The 22,574-nt window shown below is 31.2% G+C and overlaps 2 protein-coding genes and 1 pseudogene across 2 annotated transcripts; 2 read left to right on the top strand and 1 right to left on the bottom strand.

Annotated features, from left to right (window-relative positions):
- The first annotated feature begins 1,202 nt into the window (after nt 1-1,202).
- LOC111306546 (cystathionine gamma-synthase 1, chloroplastic pseudogene) lies at nt 1,203-2,306 on the top strand (annotated as a pseudogene).
- Nucleotides 2,307-11,804: 9,498 nt separating this feature from the next.
- LOC111306544 (GDSL esterase/lipase 7-like) lies at nt 11,805-14,003 on the top strand. Its single transcript, XM_089751122.1, has 8 exons — nt 11,805-11,954; nt 12,131-12,267; nt 12,309-12,397; nt 12,538-12,677; nt 12,817-13,053; nt 13,137-13,389; nt 13,489-13,684; nt 13,796-14,003. Exons 1-8 carry the CDS (start codon nt 11,805-11,807, stop codon nt 14,001-14,003), a joined length of 1,410 nt encoding a protein of 469 aa, XP_089607248.1.
- Nucleotides 14,004-14,631: 628 nt separating this feature from the next.
- Nucleotides 14,632-17,038, bottom strand: LOC111306540 (GDSL esterase/lipase 7-like). Its single transcript, XM_089751121.1, has 6 exons — nt 16,921-17,038; nt 16,259-16,501; nt 16,013-16,143; nt 15,666-15,896; nt 15,022-15,274; nt 14,632-14,849 (listed from the first exon to the last, which is right to left on the bottom strand). The coding sequence occupies exons 1-6, from the start codon at nt 17,036-17,038 to the stop codon at nt 14,632-14,634; spliced, it is 1,194 nt and encodes a 397-aa protein (XP_089607247.1).
- Between the last annotated feature and the right edge of the window lie 5,536 nt (nt 17,039-22,574).

Below are 22,574 nucleotides of genomic sequence, written 5' to 3'. Positions count from 1 at the left end.
TTTCTTCTTTTTTTTTTCTAAAAACTTATTTGAAAAGATTTTTTTTTGACTTATTTGAAAAGGTCTTTTCTTTATATAATTGTTTTTTTATTTTTTTTAAACAAAAATAATTTTTACAAAATAATAATATTTCTAAAAAATAAAACAAAAATAATAATAAAAAATAAAAACCTAAAAATAAAATAAAATGAAAAAATAAAAAGAAAATGAAAAAAGAAAACCTTGTGATCAGTTGGGTTAACGCATAGGTCGGTGTATAGGTCAACGGGTCAGAGCACGGATTTAGGTGTGGCAAAATGCTATCATTTTGGGACGCTATATAAGTCACTTTTCAGCGTTTTGCCTTAGAAGCGCCTTGCTCTTCCTCTCTCTAGACTGAAAAGCTTTGACTTCTCTCTAAAAATTCCCTAAAAATATGTCGAAAACTTCAATTAAAAACTGGCAAATCCATTAATTTCTAGGAAAGTCATCAAAAAATTCAACTAAAAACTAGAAAACCCAACAGACCCGAACCTATTCTTTTAGGGACCCTTAGTCAAGCTTTGGTGTTCCTTAAATAGATAGATTTCTTAGGTGGCCAATTGCACTTAAACAAAAAAGATTGGTGGTGACTCCTTAAAATCAATGTCTAGCGATAGATCCCTCAAATATAGACGTTATGACAGTTTGGCGACTCCGCTGAAGAAAAGCCAAGAGTTCAGGGTTAACCTTTTGATTAATTAAAAAATAAAAATGAAAAAAGGTAGATGAATTGGTGTAAAATTGGGCTAAGGAGTTTGGATTGAATTGGGAGAGGTTGGATGAGACTAAAAGTCCAAAAGAGTTAGGATTCCCATTCGACTTTGGATTCTGTCCTATAAATATAGATCCTAACCAAGCTTGCTGGGATACAGAGAGGAAATCACAAAAATCAGACTTATTCTTCATTCGAGTGCCATTTTGATCTCGACTTCTCTGGCGTATTGATAGGGGATAAGCCTCATGTTAGGTTGACACGACGAGTGATGGCATCGTTGTTTTGTGTTAGAGAAAGAATCGACGATGGAGGTTTATTGTCTCTGATATATTTTGTTTCCTACCTGACTTCGTGTGCTAGCTCAGCATCAAAGCTCATCACAACTGTAGTAACATCGGTGTCGTGCAAGTAGTTGCTACTTTATGATCGAATGATCCCACTTTGGATTTACCCTTCTCGACGACGGTTGCTGCTCAGGCAATTGCCATCGATGTCTCTTTCACTGATGAGGTGGCAATTGTAAAAAGTTGTATTGACAACTATAGTGTACAGATTAGGGGTTCAGATAATTTCAAGACATCATTTTTGAGTTTCGATGAGAGCATCACTATTTATATTGGTGAGAAGAGCTTATTGACTTCAAGGAGAAACATCATAAAAGGTTTTGAATACGGGCGTTATGGAAATCCAACTATAGTGGTTGCCAAAAAGAAAATAAGTGCACTTGAAGGGGCTGAATCGACCTTGACTATGGCATTAGGAATGTGTGCTAACACAGTTATGCAGATGGCATCGATTCTTGTTGGTGGATATATTTTGACAACAACAGATTGCTATAAAAAAACTAAGATATTCATTGAGACCATTCTACCTAAAATGGGATTCTCGGCTATTGTCATTGACCCTGCAGATGTGGATGGTTTAGAGGCTGCACTCAACAAGAATAAAGTTTCTCTTTTATTTACTGAGTCTCCAAAAAATCCATTCCTAAAATGTGTTGACATAGCAAAAGTTACAAAGCTGTGCCACAACAAAGAAGCACTTGTTTGCATTATGGTACCTTCGCTACACCTCTTAACCAGAAGACCCTAGCCCTTGGTGCTGATCTTGTTTTGCATTCTACAACAAAATTCATTAGGGGCCACAATGTTCTTGCTGGCTGTATAAGTGGATCTAAGAAGTTGGTTACTGAAATTCATACTTTGCATCATATTTTGGGAGGTACTTTCAACCTGAATGCTACGTATCTGATCATCAGAGGCATGAAAACACTGTATCTTCATGTACAGTAAGAAAATTTGACAGCATTAAGGATGGCCAAAGTTTTAGAGGCACATCCTAAAGTGAGACGTGTCTATTATCCAAGCTTGTCAAGTCATCCTGAACATGGAATTGTCGAGCAGCAAATGACAGGCTTTGGTGGTGTGGTCAGTTTTGAGATGGATGGAGATTTGATAACCATCATCAAATTTGTTGATGCGTTGAAGATACCATACATTGCTCCATCTTTTGGTGGCTGTAGAGCATTATGGATCAACCAGCTATAATGTCCTATTGTCTTTGCCTTTGAGCCGAGTTATTGAATCACTTTTTGTGTCTCAAGCCAAGCTGCGTTAAGGTTATTTATTTATTATTATTATTATTGTTGTTGTTGTTGTTGTTATTATATCTAAATTAGAATTATTTGAAATTCTTCATTATTTTATTTTATTTTTATTTTTATGTTTATTTTATTTTTTTAAATGATTTTCTTAAAATAAAAATTCCAAAAAAATATATATATTTTTGAAGAAAAGTTGAAAGTATCAATTTTCCTTAAAAATAAAATTCTAAAAAAATATTTTTGGGGGAAAGTTGAAAGTATCAATTTTCCTTGAAAATAAAAAAATTTCTAAAAAATTTTTTAAAGAAAAGTTGAAAGAATCAATTTTCCCTAAAAACAAAATTTTAAAAAAATATTTTTGGGGAAAGTTGAAAGTATCAATTTCCCATAAAAAAAAATTTTTTAAAAATTATTTTCAAGGAAAAATTGAAAGTATTAATCCTTGAAAATAAAATTTCTAAAAAATATTTTGAGAAAAATTAGAAAGTATCAATTTTCCTTTAAAATAAAATTTCAAGAAAAAAGTATTTTGAGGAAAAGTTAAAAATATCAATTTTCCTTAAAATAAAATTTCTAAAATAAAATTTTTAAAAAATACATTTTAGGGAAAAGTTAGAAGTACCAATTTTCATTTTTTAAAAAAATTTTGTCAAGAAAAACATTTTAACGAAAAGTTGAAAGTATCGATTTTTCTTAAAATAAAAACTTTCAAATGCTTTAAAGAAAAGTTGAAAGTATCAATTGTCCTTGTATAAAAGTAATGAGTTTTTTTTTTAAAAGAAAATGATTTATATCTAAAGTTGAATTTTTATTTCTTTTCCTTTTTTTTCTTGAAATTTTTTATGTTAAATAATTCAACAATGGAGCCTCTACAAGTGAAACAGTAGTTTTCTTGTATACTCTTGAGGTGAGGGAATTTTCTTAATTCTTTGCCAAAAGTATTGGAATCAATTAAGAATAATTTCCAATAATTAATTATTAGGTAAATTTTTTAGGCTTAATGGATAACACAAAATCAAGCTGGTACCATCCTTCGATAGGCATTGTGAGGGTGCTATAACCTTTCTCACACGTAACCGTACTCTCGAACCATGTTTGGTTAATAGACCCGAACCTATTCTTTTAGGGACCCTTAGTCAAGCTTGGGTGTTCCTTGAAATGATAGATTCCTTAGGTGGCTAATCGCACCTAAATAAAAAAGATTAGTGGCGACTCCTTAAATTAATATCTAGCGATAGATCCTCGGATCTAGACATTATAACAGGTAGTTTCTAAATTGTTACTTGTCAAAACTCACAGATTGAGTCTCACTTTTCTTTTTCTTGGGCATTCTCTTAGTAGTAAATGATTCTTCTGCTTTCAGTTTGTCACTCTTAATTGCATTTTTAATGATCTCTCTTAAAATCACTACATCGGTACAATTCTTAGTTACATTCCCTATCATCTTCTAGTAGTATGGTGACTTTAAAGTACTTACAAATAGCATTATTGTTTCCTTTTCTATTAGGGGAGTCTATACCTGGGTAGCAATATCTTGTCATCTTTAGGCATATTTCTTGAAAGACTCGAAAGCTTTCTTCTCCAGTTGTTGTAATGAAAGGCAATTAAGAGCCATGTCTATGATGTGATAATATTGGTTAATGAAGGATTAGTCAAATCCTTTCATGACTTGATGCGAGTCTTATCCAACTGAATATACTATTTTACAGCAGATCTAGTCAAGCTGTTTTGAAAACATACATGAGCAGTTTCTCATTGTTAGTATGTACTACCATTTTACGATAGTATATTGTGATGTGTGTAATAGGAAACTTGATACTGTCATACTTCTCAAATTTTGATGCCTTGAATTTTGGAAGAATCATAACATCTAAAACTAGACAAAGGTTGGTAGTATCCATGGATCCATAGAAATCAATGCCTTTTATAATCCGTAATCTTTCCTTAATCATGCTCATGGCCTGATCAATTTTAGAATTTTTTAAAGACGAAGTTGCCTGTAGCTTTTCTTGCTCTTTTGTCTCATTTAGAGTTAGGAGTTGAATGGGTTCAGCTGTCTTTTTGACAAAAACAAGATTATTATAACTTTAGACATTCTTATGACTGGGTGTATAAGTCGTTCCCGAGTAGTTATAATTTGGAATGGTTACCTATTATGCTTGAAAAATTGGGTCAGTTTGAGTTTGATGTGGATCGAAACTCGAAAAATATATTGATTTAGTAGCTTTAAGTGAGGTATCTTTCTTCATTACCGTTCTTCTATTTTTCTTTTCTAGTGTTTCCAGAATTTTGTTCAATTTTTCTTCAAGTATCTCTTGGGCCTTTTCTATCCTTTTGAGACAACTTGCATTATCTTGCTCCATTTTCCTGGCTCTAGCCCTACTTAGTACTAGTGTTGAGCTATCCTTAAACCTTGATTTCTCATAATTGTGGTGTAAATTTAGAATAATGTTTATGGACCGTTCAGATTATGCATCAGAATGAATGTGTGATGCATGAATGCATACACAATAAAAAAAAAAGTTAGTAAGCATAATATTCAAGCTACATATATGTTTATGAATATGCATAAGAAGAAATAAAAAGACAAGGAAATTGGTTAATCACCTCAAAAAAATAAAGACTATAAAGTAAGAAAATTACAACATGACCCTAGATTTGGTTTAACTATAAAGGGTGGAAGGACATGGCTTTATCTATGGTTAGGCTCCTAAAGTTAACACTATGTGATTTGGATTACCTCTAAAAGGTTCTCAAATTGTTCCTTACATCATAGTCTATCACAGACTAGTAAGGCATCTCAATCCTCACCCATCATAGGCTACCAACAAAAATGGTTTAATTTGAGTGGGAGTGTTTCGCAAACCCATGTGAAGATATGAAATTTCATGAGGGCATGAAATCTCAAGTATGGTGACTTAAAAGTGCTTACAAATAGCACTATCATTTCTTTCTCTGCTAAGAGAGGCTATACTTAGGTAGCGACATCTCATCATCTTTGGGCATATTCCTTGTAATGAAAAATGATTAGGAGCCATGTCTATGATGTAATAGTATTGGTTAATGAAGGATCAAGTTAAATCCTTCCACGACTTAATGCGAGTTCTATCAAACTAGACATACCATCTTGCAATAGATCTAGTCAAGCTATCTTGAAACACATGCACAAGCAGCTTCTCATTACTGATATATGTTGCCATCTTATGATAGTATATTGCGATGTGTGTAATAAGGCACTTGGTACTATCATACTTTTCAAATTTTAATGCCTTGAATTTTGGAGGAATCAGAACATTTGGAGCCAAACAAAGGTTGGTAACATCCATGGATCCATAGAAATCAATGCCTTTTACAGCCCATAATCTTTCCTCAATCATGCTCATGGCCTAATCAGTTTTAGAATTTTTCAAAGACAAAATTGCTTGCAACTTTTCTAGCTCTTTTGTCTCTTCCAAAGTAGGCAGTTGAATAGTTCAGCTGCCTTTTCGACAAAAATAAGATTATTATAACTTTAGACATTCTCATGATCGGGTGTATAAGTCATTCTCGGGTAGTTGTAATTTGGAATGGTTACCTATTGTGGTTGAAAAATTAAGGGTAGTTTAAATCTGATATGGATTGAAACCCGAAGGATATGTTGATTTAGTAACTTCAGGTGAGGTATCTTCCTCTATTGCCTTTACTTTATTTCTTTTTTCTAGAGCTTCCAAAATTTTGCTTAATTTTTCTTCAAGTATGTCCTAAGCCTTTTCTATCCTTTTAAGATGACTTGCATTATCTTGCTCCATTTTTTGGTTTTAGCTCGAGTGTAGTACTAGTTTGAGCTATCCTTGAGCCTAGATTTCTCACAATTATGGTGCAAATTTAGAATGATGTTTATGGACCTTTCAGATTATGCATGAGAATGAATGCAGTGATGCATGAATACATGTATACACAATAAAAAAAAAGTTAGTAAGCATAGTATTCAAGCTACATGTATGTTTATGAATGTGCATAAGAAAGAAATAAAAAGACAAGGAAATTGGTTAATCACTTCAAAAAAATAAAGACTATAAAGCAAGTAAAATAACAACATGACCCTAGATTTAGGTTAACTATAAAAGGGTGGAAGGATATGGCTCTATCTATGGTTAGGCTTTTAAAGTTAACTATTTGTGGTTTAGATTACTTCTAAAAGGTTCTCAAATTGTTCCTTACATCATAGTCCATCACAGACTAGTAAGGCATTCCAATCTTCACCCATCATAGGCTACTAACGGAAAGAGTTTAATTTGAATGAGAGTGTTTCATAGGCCTATACGGAGACATGAAATCTCATAAGGGCATAGGCACTTCACTCTATCATAAAGATAGAGCATAAGTGGAGAGCTTTATGTTATGTATATGCAAATGAATGACATATATATATAGTAAATAAATGAACAACTAAGTAAATATAAGCAATGAAAAGAAATAAATAAATAAATAAAAAATCTTAACTTTATTAAGCAAGGCTTGGATAATAAGAAATCATTTACTGGCCTGACTCTTGATGTCCTCAATAAAGTAGCCAAATTGTCATAACGTATAGATCCATAGACCTACCGCTAGACATGGGTTAGAAGAGTCACCACCAATCTTTTTTATTGAAGTGTGATTGGCCACCTAATTGAATTTGATCTACGAAATCAGAATTTAAGTTTGAGAGTATAGTTACGCTTAGGGAAGGTTATAGCACTCCCATAGTGCTTATCCAAAAGATGGTACCAGTTAGATTTCAGATTATCCAAGCCTTGATCATATTTTTGATTTACCAGATAATTTAATATTGAAAATATATCTTAAATTTGTCCCAATAGTTTGATAGCAATTTAAGATAATTCTCTCACATCAAGAGTATTCATGGAGACTAAAGTCACACTTTGAAGAAGCTCAATTGTCGAATTTTTCAATTTATGTTATTTCAAAAAATTTAGTAAAGTCTCTCAATAGTTTGATAGAACTTACTTTGAAACAACCCTTCAATTGTTTGGAAGACAAATTTGTCTTTTTATTTAAACTGATTCATGGCATTTCCCAATAGTTTGGTGGATTCCATTTCAAAAATTAAATCAATGAAAATTCCTTAATAGTTTGATAAAATTCATGAATTTATTTTGTAGAGATTTTTTATTTGAAAAAGATTTTCTACTTCTTTTTTTTTTTTTGAAAACTTATTTGAAAAGATCTTTTTCTATATAACTATTTTTTTAAAAGAAATAATTTTTACAAAATAATAAAATTTCTCAAAAATAAAACCAAAATAATAAAATAAAATGAGCTAAAAAATAAAATCAAATCAAATCGAAAAATAAAAATAAAATCGAAAAAGAAAATCTTACGATCGGGTTAGGTTAACGCACGGGTCAGAGCGCAAGTCAGTGGGTCAGAGCATAGATCTAGGTGCTCCAAAACATTGTCATTTTGGGACGTTATATAAGCCACTTTTTAGCATTTTGCACAGAAGCACCTTGCTCTCCCTCTCTCTAGATCAATAAGTTCTAACTTCTCTCTAGAAATTCTTCAAAAACACGTCAAAACTTCAACTGAAAACTGACAAACCCATCGGCTTTTGAGAAAGTCACTAAAAAAATTCAATCAAAAATTGAAAAACCCACCGATTTTTGAAATATTGGCCGAAATTTGGCTGAAAAATTCAATCGGTTGTTGAAAAATTCATCGAAAAATTCATATTTTTCCCAAAACCCTAAATTTTTTCAGAAAATCTTGGAAATTTCCCAGATTCTCCCAGATTTGTCCAGATCTCATCAGAAATCCTCTAATAACTTAAACCATACCCCAAAAACCTAGAATTAAAGTCAAAAACTTCCAAACGAACCCAAAATAAAAAATCACAATCCTAGAACTTCTATTCTACCCAGAACATGTTTCCTAGAACTGCAACACCCAAAATTTTCCAATTTATCCACCATGTCTCCCCAGCCCATTCCTTGTGTTCTTTTGTAGTGTTAGTTTGATTTATAGGCATCTTTAGAAAAAATTTAAGAAACAGACAGAATCAATCTAGGCTTGAATTCTGGGATTTGATTCTGTTCGAACCTCAATACATGTCTAGGTTCATTGCTGATTTCTTGGATTGATTGAAAAATCCCTTTGATTATGAATTAAAGCCTTTTGACTGCAATGAATTTTTGAATTTCAGTTTCCTGGATTACTAGTCAAAGAGAAAGGAAAAGGAATAATAATAATAATAATAATAATAATAATAATAATAATAATAATAATAATAACATACTATATCATATAATATATTAATATACTATACTTTAATATAATATCAAATAATATAAATACACAAACTAAAACAAATCGACCTAACTGACCTCGGACACATATGGGTGTCTACAAAGAGTATGGCAGCTCAAGGAATTCAGCTTCAATTAAAAAAAAGGATAAAAATTAGAAACATATGGTAATTAATAATAGTTTAATCATGAAGAATTTATTTTAACTTATTAAAATCTTCAATACCTATAAAGTCTGGAAGAGTTCTTCCATTAGTGAACGTACCGGTCAAGTGTTCGCCAAAATTCAGGCCGTAAGTTGGGTAATTTGCCTTGGCAACAGTTGGAAGAAGATTGTTGTGGCCACTGTCAAACAATGAATCTCCGAACACATACAGAGCCGGTACAAGAGGCTTACTGTGAATTAGCAAGAAGATATGAAGGAAAGCAACTAAGAATACGTTCGACGAAATCAAGTTGCTCCTCATCTTTCCAAATGAAAATATTATTTGTGTAAGAAAAAGTTAGAAGAGTGGAACATCAAAGGCCAATTGAGCTTGAAAAGAGTGGAAAAAAAATTTTGATTATCAGTCGCAATGATGCATAGTTTTTTTCCCCTTAATGCATAGATTGTGGTTTAATCTTTTGACCTGAAATCAAATCAAGCCAGCCAGCATTTTCTTCTTCAGCGGAGAAAATATTTTTAATGACCAAGTATGCCAAGAATAGGACACAACTGAAATGAAAGTACAACCAACGCCATACAGAATTTCATGAATATCACATGAATTTTTTTACTTTTTATGAGATTTAATAATTAATTTGAAATTGTTTCATTCGAATTTTGTTTCTGTTTTCACTTCTATAATTATCTGCATCATTAATTATTGCATTCAAAAGGGAAAAAAAGAAAAACCACAACAGAAACTTATTTTAAATTACTGACGAAATCAAATCGGATTATCAATCATATTTGACTCTTCATAATAATTAATTATTCATCAAGGTATATCATTTCGTGTTCAAGGATGAGATTAAACCTCTTTCTAAGTAACAACAACTCGAGTATTTTAACTGATTCATTTTAAGCATTATAATACATATAATATCTAATTTGCATAGGCATCACTTAAGTAAAAAAAAAACCTTGCATTAGTTGGCAAACGAGTTGGCCATGAACGTGCTGAAAATGAGATGAGAACCCTACTATCTTCCACGTAAAAATCTTGATTATCTCAAATAGTATTTAATAATTCCAAAAAATAATAGTAACAATTGTGTCACATCGCCACGAAAAGAAGTTAATAATGGTGCAACGGACTGCTTTTTTTTTTTTTTAATAATTCAAAGTTTGTTTATCATCCAGAGAATTCACAATTAACCATTAAAATCTAGCAACTATATCTTTTCCAAATTAAAATTGATAATCCTGTGATCGAATTATTGTATGCATCTTCACGTCTTAATTAACTAGCTGCTTTAAATTAAGAGGAAGCAAACAGTACTGTCATTGATGCAATGACGTGCTATAGCTGAATAGACAGTTTCAGTAAGATGCGAAGCATCCCAAAAGTAGTTTGGTTTGAGTTGGGGCATGAAGTAAGAAATGCTACGTCGCTTTCATATATTTCTTTAACTATATTATTGTATTGTATTTAAAAATATCAAATTATTAATAAAAATTATCAAATTTAGATATATATCTATATATATATATAATTGATAGAAAACATAGAGACGAAGTTTTTAGATAAAATTTTTATTAAAAACGGTTAAATAAAAATTAAAATCAAAAATCAAAATAGATAAAATAAAAGTTCTTATTACATAAATCAAATTTATAAATTTTTTTAAAAAAATTAATATATTTTAATATATTTTTAAATAAGTATTTTTAGTGAAAATTTTGACATGATTTTTATTGTTAAATAAATATTGATCAAAACTATGAATGATATTTTTATTATTTTTTACATATTATTAATTTTTTATTAAATTTTATCAATCTATCATTTTGAATTTTTATTATAATTTTATTAAATTATTTAAAAAAATAAAATTGACCCTAGTGGATATGGTAATTGAACATATTTTTTCCTTTGCATGTGCCCCATTAAGAAGGGTAAATCATAAATGTTTCATTTTATTACTTTTGTTTTCACATAAATAATTATTGATGTTAACATGCATGTGATGTGATTCGATGAGATATTCTTACTAAACGTTGCATGATTTCTTTTCCAAATTAAAATTGATAATCCTGTGATCGAATTATTGTAAACTTGTATACGTCTTCAAATATTAATTAACTAGCTGCTTTAAATTAAGAGGAAAGCAAACTGTACTGTCATTGATGCAATGACTTGCTATTGCTGAATAGAGTGTTTCGTTAAGATGACAAGCATAAGGGTTGGAGTAAAAAATGGTACGTCGCTTTCATATATTTTTTTGTTATATTATTATACTATATTTAAAATTATCAAATTATTATTAAAAATTATTTAATCTATATATATATATATATCATGGATAGAAAAGACTTAGATAAAATTTTTAGATGCAATTTTTTATTAAAAATAATTAAATAAAAATCGGAATTAAAACTCAAAATCGATAAAATAAAAATTTTTGTCATATAGATCAAATAAATACATTTTTAAAAAAATTAATAAATTATGATATATTTTTTAAATAAGTATTTTTAGTGAAAAATTTGACATTAATTTTATCATTAAATAAATATTAATCAAATTCAAATTATAAATAATATTTTCATTATTTTTTACATATTAATTTTTTATTGAATTTTATCAATTTATCGTTTTAAAATATTTATTATAATTTTATTAAATTATTTTTAATAAAAAATTCTACCAACTGTATTTAAAATATTTTATTTAAATATTACTCTCGTGGATATGGCAATTGTACATATTTTTCCCTTTGCATGTGCCGATTAAAAAGGATAAAGTATAAATGTTTTCTTTTATTCCTTTTGTTTTCACATAAATAATTATTGATGTTAACATTCTTGTGATGTGATTAGATGAGATATTTTTTTTAAACGTTGCATGATTTCTTTCACTGCAAGTACTGGCCATGATTTTGATAATTTTTATAGTCAACAAAAAATTTATTTTGCTGCTATCTTTGGACGGTAAGTGATTGAAGTAAGTAAGAAAAATATGTAGGGCTAGCAATGGAAATCAAAAGTTCAAAGCAGTGTAGATATGTAGGGTGGCATGCACCTAGGTTTGTCAAAAGTCATTACTCATTATTCGGATTAGTGTCAATTATAGGTCTACTGCCAGCGGAACATACTGCATCTTCCTTCAGTAGTGCATTTGTTGTGAGATCCATATATACTGCACCTTCCCTTCCCCTCTCCTTCTCTTCACTTCAAAATTCTTAAAATCTGTAGCGATTGTCCCGTCTTTCTTTCTCACACAACAGTTTGAAACTTTTAGCACCTCAATGGCTTTCATTTTTGCTAGTTGTCTTGGTTTGCTTAGTCTGTTTTTTCAGTGCTTCTATGTCATTCATATTTATTCTGAATCTTATTTACCACCTGTTTTCAAGAATAATCAAACTGCCTTCCTCCAATATCTAGCTTCCGAAAATTTGTCTCTTCGATTGCCAGCTCTATATGTTTTTGGAGACTCGTATATAGATGCTGGTAATAACAATTTTCTTGACACAATAGCCAAGCCAATTTCTTACCATATGGTATTGATTTTGGAGGAGTGCCAACCGGTCGTGCCACCAACGGGAGAACCGTTGTGGATTTTATTGGTACAGGGATTGTAATTTTTTTGTATTCCATGCTACTTGTTGCTTACTTTATATCGGCAAAAATATGATTTTTGGTTCATGTTGTATTTCTTGTAAGTTTGCTTTTCTCTGATTTCTGATATTCACTTTTAATGATGAAGCTCAAGTTGCTGGCCTGCCATTTCCACCCCCAATGCTCGGATTGTCTGAAACCGAGAGGAAAATCTTTGTTAGTGGTGTAAATTATGGCTCTGGTTCTAGCGGGATACTGCCTCTGCCTCCTCCTGCTGTGGAAATATTTGTGAGTTATCTTAGCCACAAAAATAAATTTGCAATTTTTCTTGCTTCAAGTTATTTTTCCTAATCACTATGTGAAATTTAGAGTACCAAAACTTAAACTTCTGACTACAATTGACCTTTTGTATATAATACTACACCAGGGACATATTTTGAGCTTCGATGAACAAATAGAGTTGTTGAACGACACAACAAGAAACTTGAAGGGTCATTTTGACAGCCCTGAAAGCTTTTCTCTTTACCTGTCTAAGTCATTGTTCTTTATCCACATAGGGACCAATGACTTAGGCATATATTGGGATCTTGAACAAAAGCGAAAGTTCCGAACTGCAGAAGATTATGCACTCTTCTTATCGGAGGAGTTGTCCGGTAGATTGGAGGTAAATGACTGTTTTAAATTTATCTTTACATAGTATTGAAATTGTATATTCAATTTTATACATTTTTAATGATCATGATGCAGGCAATATACCAACTGGGAGCAAGGAAATTCCTGGTTAACAATGTTTCTCCATTAGGCTGCCAACCTTTCAATCTGAACACAAAAATGCACAATACTTCCTGTGTTGAAGATGTTAACCAGAGAATAGCTTTCTACAATGGACTCCTTCCCAACTTGTTGACAAAGTTGGAAACATCCTTGAAGGGTTCCACATTTGTGCTGTATGATCTATATAAAGTGTTTGAAGATGTTTACACTCAACCAGCAGCATATGGTGAGAATTGTTAGGAAAAAGAATACCACACCAAAATTTTCTCTCTTATTTAATAAAATATTATGAAACATTTAGTTCATTTGTTCTTTGCTAATGCAGGGTTTACGAATGTCAATGGTTCTTGTTGCATTGACGAAGCGAGGAATGGAACTAGAGGATGCGCCAGAAATGTTGCTCCTTGCGCTGACAGAACGAGCCATGTCTTCTTTGACCCATTCCATCCGACCGAGAGTTTTCATTTCATTTGGATGAGGCGCTTTTTGAAGGACCAGTCTGTCTGTTCTCCATTTACCTTGTTTGAGTTAATGCAACTTTAAGGATTTTCTCTAGGAGTACTGTTTATATACTTTCAGTTAATTTCGAATGATTTAATTTTAAGAATGTAGTGAAACAATGTTGTTGGAAGTTGTGTTTTAAAGCTTATCAGATCACACTCTCATTACTCATCGTCTTTTAAGTGGTTGAAGTCATTTCACACTGTTGCAAATATGATGCTTTATTCCCTTTTTATGCTTAGCTTGCTGCGAACAAATCCTAGATACCATCAATCAATTACTTTTGAAGCAGCCCCTGCTCAAAAACAGGCCCAGCTGCTAATAAATATTCTAATTTGATTCTTAGTCTTCTCTTTGGCATAACTAGATTTTAGGCAATTTGCTAATTTTTTTTCAATAATTAAAATTCTTTTATCAGAAGAAAAAAAAAAGCAGGGAAAACTTGCTACAAAGAGCAATGGAGTTGTACCATGACAGGTTACAAAACCAAAAGAAAAAAGACAACTGCATCATCTGAACAAACCAATTAGCTATCTACTCTTCAATCTGAAAACCAAATGACTGGTTTGACACTTTAAAGTCTTCATACCCCACTGAAATTCTTCACCCAATCCCCAGCCTGTCTTGTCAACAAGGAGACTTGCAACACTTTTTAATAAAAAATTAAACACTTTTTACGCTTTTTGTGCTTTCTCGGACTGAACTTCTCAACAATGGATATTTTAATAAAAATTAAGGTAAAGCAATTAATGTATACTGATCTGGTTCTTGAATAACATAACTAAGCGGTCTTTTATGTTATTATCAATGGACAGCCAAGAAAGACAACATGCAATTCTTCTTATTGACTTAAGCATTTCTTTCTCTTTAAAGGAAAAAAGGAAAAAAAAAATTGAAGGGCCAAGTCTTACTATGAAATTTATTCTGTTATGTTGGCATTAAGAAAGCATAAGACACATGGTCAGATTTAAGATTGTATTAGCTGAATCAAGTTGATGGGAGAAGAAACTGATGAATCCTTTAAGAGACGCCCTGCCCATATGAAATGCATACTCTCGCTTGGGTGCATTGGGTCGAAGAAAACATGGCTACTTCTGTCTTTGCATGGTGCTACATTTGCAAGACATGGTTTAGTTAAACCTTTATCTATTTCAGTACAACAACTGCTCCTTACATCGGTAAATCCTGCAGAAAAAAAAAAGAAAAATATATCTTTGATCTCAAATGTCAAAGCAAAAGAATTACTAAGGTTTGATCCCAAACACCAAATTTGATGGAACATTTAATTACTTACAATTAAGTAAATCTATTTTCAATCACAATGTCAATTTGGGCCTAAATATTGAACAATACTCACCATACCAGGTAGGCGATGCATAGACATCTTGAAAAATTTTATATAGATCTCCAAGAACAAATTTTGATCCCGAAAGGGTGGATTGCAAGTCTTTTAATAAATTAGTCAGGCGTTTGTTAAATAACAATGCCCGGTTGTTGGCTAAGTAGTCGCATTCTGGTCCATTCCTACCTCCACTTATTAGATGCGGCTGACATCCTATTGGAGATGCATTATTCACCACAATTTTACGTGCACCAAGCTGATATAATCTCTATATATGTATAAAAAACAAGAACAAAAACAACAAATTTGGTGTTAAATGGTTGCCACTAATTGCCAAATATAAAAAGAAAAAGGAAAAAAATTCCATCTCTATAATTAGATCAAGGCAACCATCTAATTAATTTGAGGTTACATCTGATAATTCATGCATCTGTGTCATATATGTTTCATGTTAAGCACGTACAAAATATAAAAATTGTTGTGTTACAATTTCTGTGAATATTTTAAATATAAGATATATTTTTTAATTTTTATCAAATTTATATATTTTTTTAATTTTAAACTGTACTGCTTTTATATATTTTTCATATCGTTTACATATTATGTATAAAATTATCAAAAGATTTAGAATATTTTAACATTGGTTCTGACTAATTTACCTGTAAATGCTTGGATAAGTCTTTAATGAGAAGTTGAGTATAATAGTTCTCATCATAGAAATAGCGCAGTCCATCCCACTCGATATCCAAGTCATATGCAACACTATTGATAAAAAAAAGTGATTTTGACAAGTATCTAGAAAAACTTTCCTTGCTTTGAAATTGACTCTGCAACCCTTTTGTTGTGCTCTCGAACAAATCTACTTGCTCCTTCAAGCTTGGCATTCGTTCCTGATGAAATTACAAATTCTACTTAAAAAAAAAGTGTTTGATAATACAATATGTCCAAGAAAAAAAAAACAAACAAATAATATGAAAGAAAAATTATGCAAATTAGGGTGTCTTACAAACAGTTTTCCAAATTTTTCAAGGATGCCAGTGAAACCGCAAGCATAATTTATACCAGTTTGAGGAATTCTCTTATCTCCCTTAGACAAGCTTAGCACAGGAGGAGGGAATGGCAAGCCAACAATTTGAGCTGCATAATTATATTAATAAAAAATGAAGTAACCAATAATTTTTACACGAGAGTAAAAATTGAGGACAACACAAAAATCAATAACTTGTAATTCATTAATTTTTTATTTTCATACCAATGAAATCCGCTACTGTTCTTCCGTTGGTGTAACGACCCGTAGGTTTTCCACCAAAATCTATTCCATATGGAGTATAATTTCTTTCAATTTGCGGGACATGAACATAATTATTATTTCCCGCATCAACATAAGAGTCTCCAAATACGTATAAAGCTGGCACATCAAAGTTGATGTTCTCTAAGGATAAATATTTCAAAATAGATTTTTTACTTATTATAAATGGAGGTACTGTAACAACATCTGCAGAACCAAGTGAGAAGAATTGATATTGAAGAAAGAGGAAGAAAATGAAAATGCAATTGACTATTTTCATGATCTTTTCTTGACTAGGAAAAACAAAAGTTGGTATTGTACTATTGATTTATTTATGTACTTTAAATTAGTATTTATACTGAGCATTTGCCTTTTCGGTTTACAATGTTCAATGTCGACATTCCAAAATTAATAACTTTACGTTACTTGCTTTTAACAAGCTTTAAATGTTATGAGGTTCGTTTTTGAACAAATAATCATGATAATTACTCTTTTTTGCAAAATATATCAAGCCTTCCATTTCATAATATTTTATTATTAAAATATGAAAAATAATTATACAACAATATTTTTAATATTTCAAAATTAAAATTAATAAAAAAGATGAGAACAGAACAAAGAAATACCTTTCGTGCTATTGCTCGTTCTTACTATATATGCTGTGTTAGGTGGGGGCTTGCAGATGTTTCGAATTGCTGAAACAGGCAAACAACTTATTTTGCTCCATAAAATTATGGGGTACATTAACTCATTTCAGCCACCATAAATCTTAAGGTACATATAATTAATGAATCGTTAAAATTAAAACCAAGGATTCGATTCGATCCCTTCCAGATTTATAAGGACTTGCATTTACACTTGCCTGAACTCGCTGAAATTTCAAATTGACTATATAATTTCTTTGTTACGTAATGGCTATAACTTTAAAGCCTAGCAAGAGGAATGGTTAAAAATGCACACTTCCTTCTTTATACAAAAAGTCAGGATAAAAGATTAGCCCTTTTTTTTTTTTATTAGCAATAAAAACAAAAGTTGTTCTGTCTACTTACAAGCAATGAGAAAGAGAAGTAAACTGTTAAACATTCAACTTAAAATCAATTGACATAAAGAGAAGCTAATTGATTTTAAGTTAGATGCTTAACACAAACGCTGACAGATATTCATTGGCAAATAAGAAAAAGGGACTTAAGCATACACCATCAGGGAGATACGGCAATGGAAGGTAGAGAATCTATATCGAAATAGGCACTATAAATCTGGCATTCTAAAATACAGTAAGATGATAAGAATCGAACAAAATACAAAATAAAAACATAAAAATAATATGTAATTTTCGTGTAAAATATGATATAAATTTTAATATTTTACACAACACGAATATATGAATAGCAAAATATACTCAAAATGAATCGAAAAGGAAAAACCCCATTATTAAAATACTAAAATGCACTTAACCAAGGCATAAAACAGAGGAGAGTGCAGCGGTGAGGAGAGGAACTGAGAGAAAAAAAAAAAAAAAAAAAGGAAAGTGGGAGTGTAGCGATGGCTGCGGCTATGGAAGGGTGACAAATTTCTTTTGCTTTAGGGTGCTTTGGGGCTATTAAGAGATCATGTAGCAAAGTAGAGAAAAGCGAAGAAAATTAGGGTTTGGGTGAAAAAGAAGACAAGCTTATGTGGCAAATTGTTTAAAATAACTTACATGGCTGCTTACGTGACCAATTTGGTATGTATTAAAGTTTAGTAATCAATTTTGGATTTTGGTGATAGATTGGTGACTAGAGGTGAAATTTACTTTCAATTTTAAAAGCAAAATTTGTCGTAGTTCTCAGGTTTTTGGAGAGTGGAATCTAATAAGCTTTAGGCTTTAGGTGTCAAAACTTTGTATAATCGTCATCTTATTTTTAGAGTAAAATTTTTCATCATCTTTATCCGTGGACATAGGTTTAAAGCCAAACCACAAATTATTGTTTGTTATTTTCAAAAATTATTTTTTTTGTTGCGAGTTCAAATTCTTTTATGGTGAATTTGCTTGCTGTCATTTTGACTTGCTTGGATTAGTTACAACAAACTGATATCAGAGCTTGGTTCAAAAAAGTCAAGGAATCTTGTACCAACTTGATTCATGGTAGAGTAGTAAATCAATATTACACAACTATAAAAGCTTGTATATGTCATAATGTATAAATTTGTAAACTCACTGCTAGACATAATAAGAGAAGTAGTCACCAATATTTTTTATTTAAGTGTGGCTAGTCACCTAATTGAATCTTTCTTATGTTAAAGAGAAGTTTCAAGTTTGAGTTAGGTATCTTTAAAAGATAGGTTCTAATCCACAAAACCAGATTTAGGTCCAAGGATATGGTTACGTTCGAGGAAGATTGTAGTATCCTTACAACTCTCATCCAAATGATGATACCAATTTGATTTCATATTATCCAAGCCTTAAAATGTGTTTATAATCTTAACAAATAAATCTAATATTGAAAATTGATCTTAAAGTTACTCCAATTATTTAGTAATAATTTAAAATAATTTTCTTGCCTTAGGTGTATTTGTGGAGACTCATATCCCACTCTGAAAATACTCCATCATCGGATTCATTAATATCTTTTCAAGAAATTAATATTTGAAAACTATCAATAAAATCCTCCAATCATTTAGTAAGATTTTATTTTGATGCACATCCCCTAATAGTTTGTTGAGATTTTTATTTAAAAACTTTTCCATGAAATTTTTTTATAAAATCAATAAATCTTCCAATGGTTTGATAAGATTTAATTCCATATTTAAATCCTCCATTCGTTTGGTAGGATTAAATTTTTTTTCTCAAAAATTCATATGAAATTCTCCAATCATTTGGTTTGATTCATAATTCAAGGTTTAATTCCTCTAATCATTTGATAGGATTAAAAAATAATTTATTTTCACAAAAATTTATTTTGAAATTCTCCAATAATTTGGTAGAATCCATAATTTAGAATTAAAATTTTCCAATCATTTAGTAGGAAAAAAAACTATTTTTCGAAATTCATTATGAAATTTTCCAATCATTCAGTATGAATTGACTGAAAGTGTGAGGTCAGTAGATGGTAGGATAGGTTGATAGGGGTAAGGTGCTACATTTTTCACAAATGGATAATGAATTGGATACATTGGTGGTGGGTATTGGGACAAACATCTTAATTGTTGATTATCATAGCTCACAGCTTGAGTTTCATTCTCCTTCTTCTTCAATATTTCACTTTTTTTCATGTTGGTTATCTCTCATCCACCTAGCTTGCCATTCTTGATGGCATTTTCAATTATCTCACTAAAGTTTACCATGTTAGCAAAGTTCTTGGTAGCATTTCCTATCATTTTCTTATAGTAAAGATCCTTAAGGGTACTAACAAACAAAACAGTGGTTTTTTTCTCAATAAAAGGTGGTTGGACCTGAGCAGTCATATCTCTCCACCTTTAGGCATATTTTTTTAAATATTTTGTTGTTTTATTCTCCATACTTTGCTAAAATAGGAGGTTTGGAGCCAAGTCTATGATGTGCTAGTATTAGGTAATAAATGCCCTTGTCAATTCCTTTCATGAAGTAATGCGAGCTTTGTCCAATTAAATGCACCATCTAGTAGCAAAACTAGTAAGGTTGTCTTGGAACATGGGTATTAACAATTTCTCGTCACTTGTATAAGTGACCATCTTTTGACAGTACATAGTTATATGAGTCGGTGGACACTTAGTACCATAATATTTTTTGAACTCCAAGACTTTGAACTTTGGTGGGATAGGTACATTAGGTACTAAATAAAGATCGGCTGCATCCGTAGAGTCATAAAGTTCAATTCCTTCCATGGCTCGTAACCTCTTTTTAGTGGATTCATCTTTTGTTCAAAATTTGAGTCATCTAAAGACTTGACAAACTTTAGCTTCCACTTTTCCCCTTCCTTTTGGATCGTCCAAATTAGGGACTGGAACTTACTCCACTATCTTTTTTATGAAAACATGGTTATCATAACTTTAAAAATGCTTATGGATGTAGATGGCATTCTTAGGTAAGTATACCTTATAGGGAATATGAATTGTTGTGGTGGAATGCCTTGAATGGGCTAGGCTTGATATAGGCCATTGTCAGGAGGATATACAGGATTGATTACATCCTATGATGGATGGTCTTCTTGGCTAGCATCTTTTTCCATAGCTTTCCCTCTATTCAACTTGTTTAGGGTTTCTAAAATTTTACGTAACTCCTTTTTCGAGTTTTTATTAGGCCCTCTTTATTTTTTTTCAAAATGATTTATTTTTTCGTGTTTCATTTGTCTAGCATGAGCTCTAATGTAAAATTGATGGTGAGTTTTTTTAGTGGGGTTCTTAGATGGTCGAGCTATCCTTAAATTTTTGCATCGTAATTTATGATTAGAATGATGTCTAACTACAAATTTATGCAAAAAAAAAAAGAAATTATAAATGTATGAATAGATACATGCTCTGAATGCTATCACATAATAAGAAAGAAAGAAAAAAAATCCTTAATTAAAAATTAAAAATTATTCTGACAATAATATAAAAAAATTTTTAAAAAAATCCTAAAATCTATTGCCTAGTTTTATACTTCAACTTTAAGATCCTGGTGCTGCTGTGGATAAGTTCTTTAGCCATTATGATTGGGCAATGACTTATTAACAATCTTAGGCTCTCCTTCATCCTCAAAACTCAATAAGCTAATTTTGATCAAACTTTGCACTTTATGTTTCAAGGTAAGGTAATTTTCTATCAAATGGCTTATATTCCTGAAATGATAATCATACCAAGTATTAGCATCATACCACTTAAGATAAGGAGGTTTTAGTGGCTCTAATGAGCTAGTGTGATCATATAGTTTTAGAGAAGTAGTGGGAATAACTCATTTTAAGTCATAGAGATTAGATCAATGATGGCACTTTCTTTCTTTTCACTCAATGATTTTTTTGGGTAAGCTATGGTTAGACTTATAAGTGTAGGTCTTGGAGTAGAATTAGGTGTATATGTTTAAGGGTTCATTGGAAAACTTGATTGTTGGATTGGCTGATAAGCATTGTTCATAATTGGGATATAGTATGGGTTTGGGCCAATCTGTGAAGGTTGAACGGAAGCAAGTCTTGTTTGAGGTGCCAACAATGGTTGTTGAGGTTAAGGATAAAGATTTGGGTATGAGCCAATTTGGAGGGTCAGCACAAAGTTAGAAAGCCCTATATCTTTTCAACTTGGTCTCTTTTTGGGCCATCAGATGCATTAGCATGACTTGCACCAACATCAGTATTGTGAGAGGCTTTTTGATCTTGGCAACGTGGTTTTTTAATGTACACACGAATTGGAGTTGGTGACAACTCTTAAGAACGGGCCACTTTAAGATTTTTAACCCTTTCCACTAGCTTGGCAAGTTGTATTTTCACTTCTCGTAGGTCTGCCCCAAATTTTCTTGGTTAAGTTCGAATGCCTAAATCCATATTTCTAATTAATCATCTTTGTCTTCTAAATTGCTGCCCTAAATAAAGCAAAAGATTTTTATGATATGATGAGTGTATTACATGGATGATGATGACTTATGAATGAGTAAGATACATGAAATGAATGAAAATAAATAAATTAACAAACAAATAAATAAATAAATAAATAAAATAAATATGAACCTAAGTGGAAAGGTGCAGCTAAGTTGCAGGCACAAAAACTGACTTAGGATGGTGCGACTCGACTTTGTAGCTTGGCTTGATGGCTCAACAGCTTGTTTGTCTTAGACTGGGTGCTGAAACCAAGTTGCCAATCGAGTTGCATATAGGTCGGATCCAAAAATGGAAAATCACGTAGATCCTAAATGGGTTTTAGGATTCAAAACAACATTGTTTAAGATGTGTATAAAAGGCCAAAATCTCTCTTTTTTGCCTCAGAATTCTTCTTCACTTTCTTTCTCTTCCCTTTCTTTTCTCTATTCCCTATTTCTTAAACAATGAACTCTGGTTGAATTGTTGCTAGTTTCTGAAAAAATGCATCAAAATCTAGAATTTTAGCTAGAATAGTTGTGAAAAAACTTATATGTCATCGAAATCTGAAAATTTCTCATATTTTTCCAAAAAGAAAAGAATGCAAAAAAATATTTAACAACTCCCCGTGACAACTTTGGACTTTCGAGATCTATTTGCCTATAAATTCTCCTTCAAAATCATTTTTAAAATCCTTCAAACCTAACAATTAATAAATTGCCTAAAATTTAACCCTATTGCTAAAAGAATTGCTAAAATTGTTTAAAACAACTTAC

This window comes from Durio zibethinus, chromosome 21, assembly GCF_047325235.1.
Source record: "Durio zibethinus cultivar Kanyao isolate XHJ-2024 chromosome 21, ASM4732523v1, whole genome shotgun sequence".
Taxonomy (NCBI): domain Eukaryota; kingdom Viridiplantae; phylum Streptophyta; class Magnoliopsida; order Malvales; family Malvaceae; genus Durio; species Durio zibethinus.
This window is presented reverse-complemented; position numbering and strand designations above follow the sequence as displayed.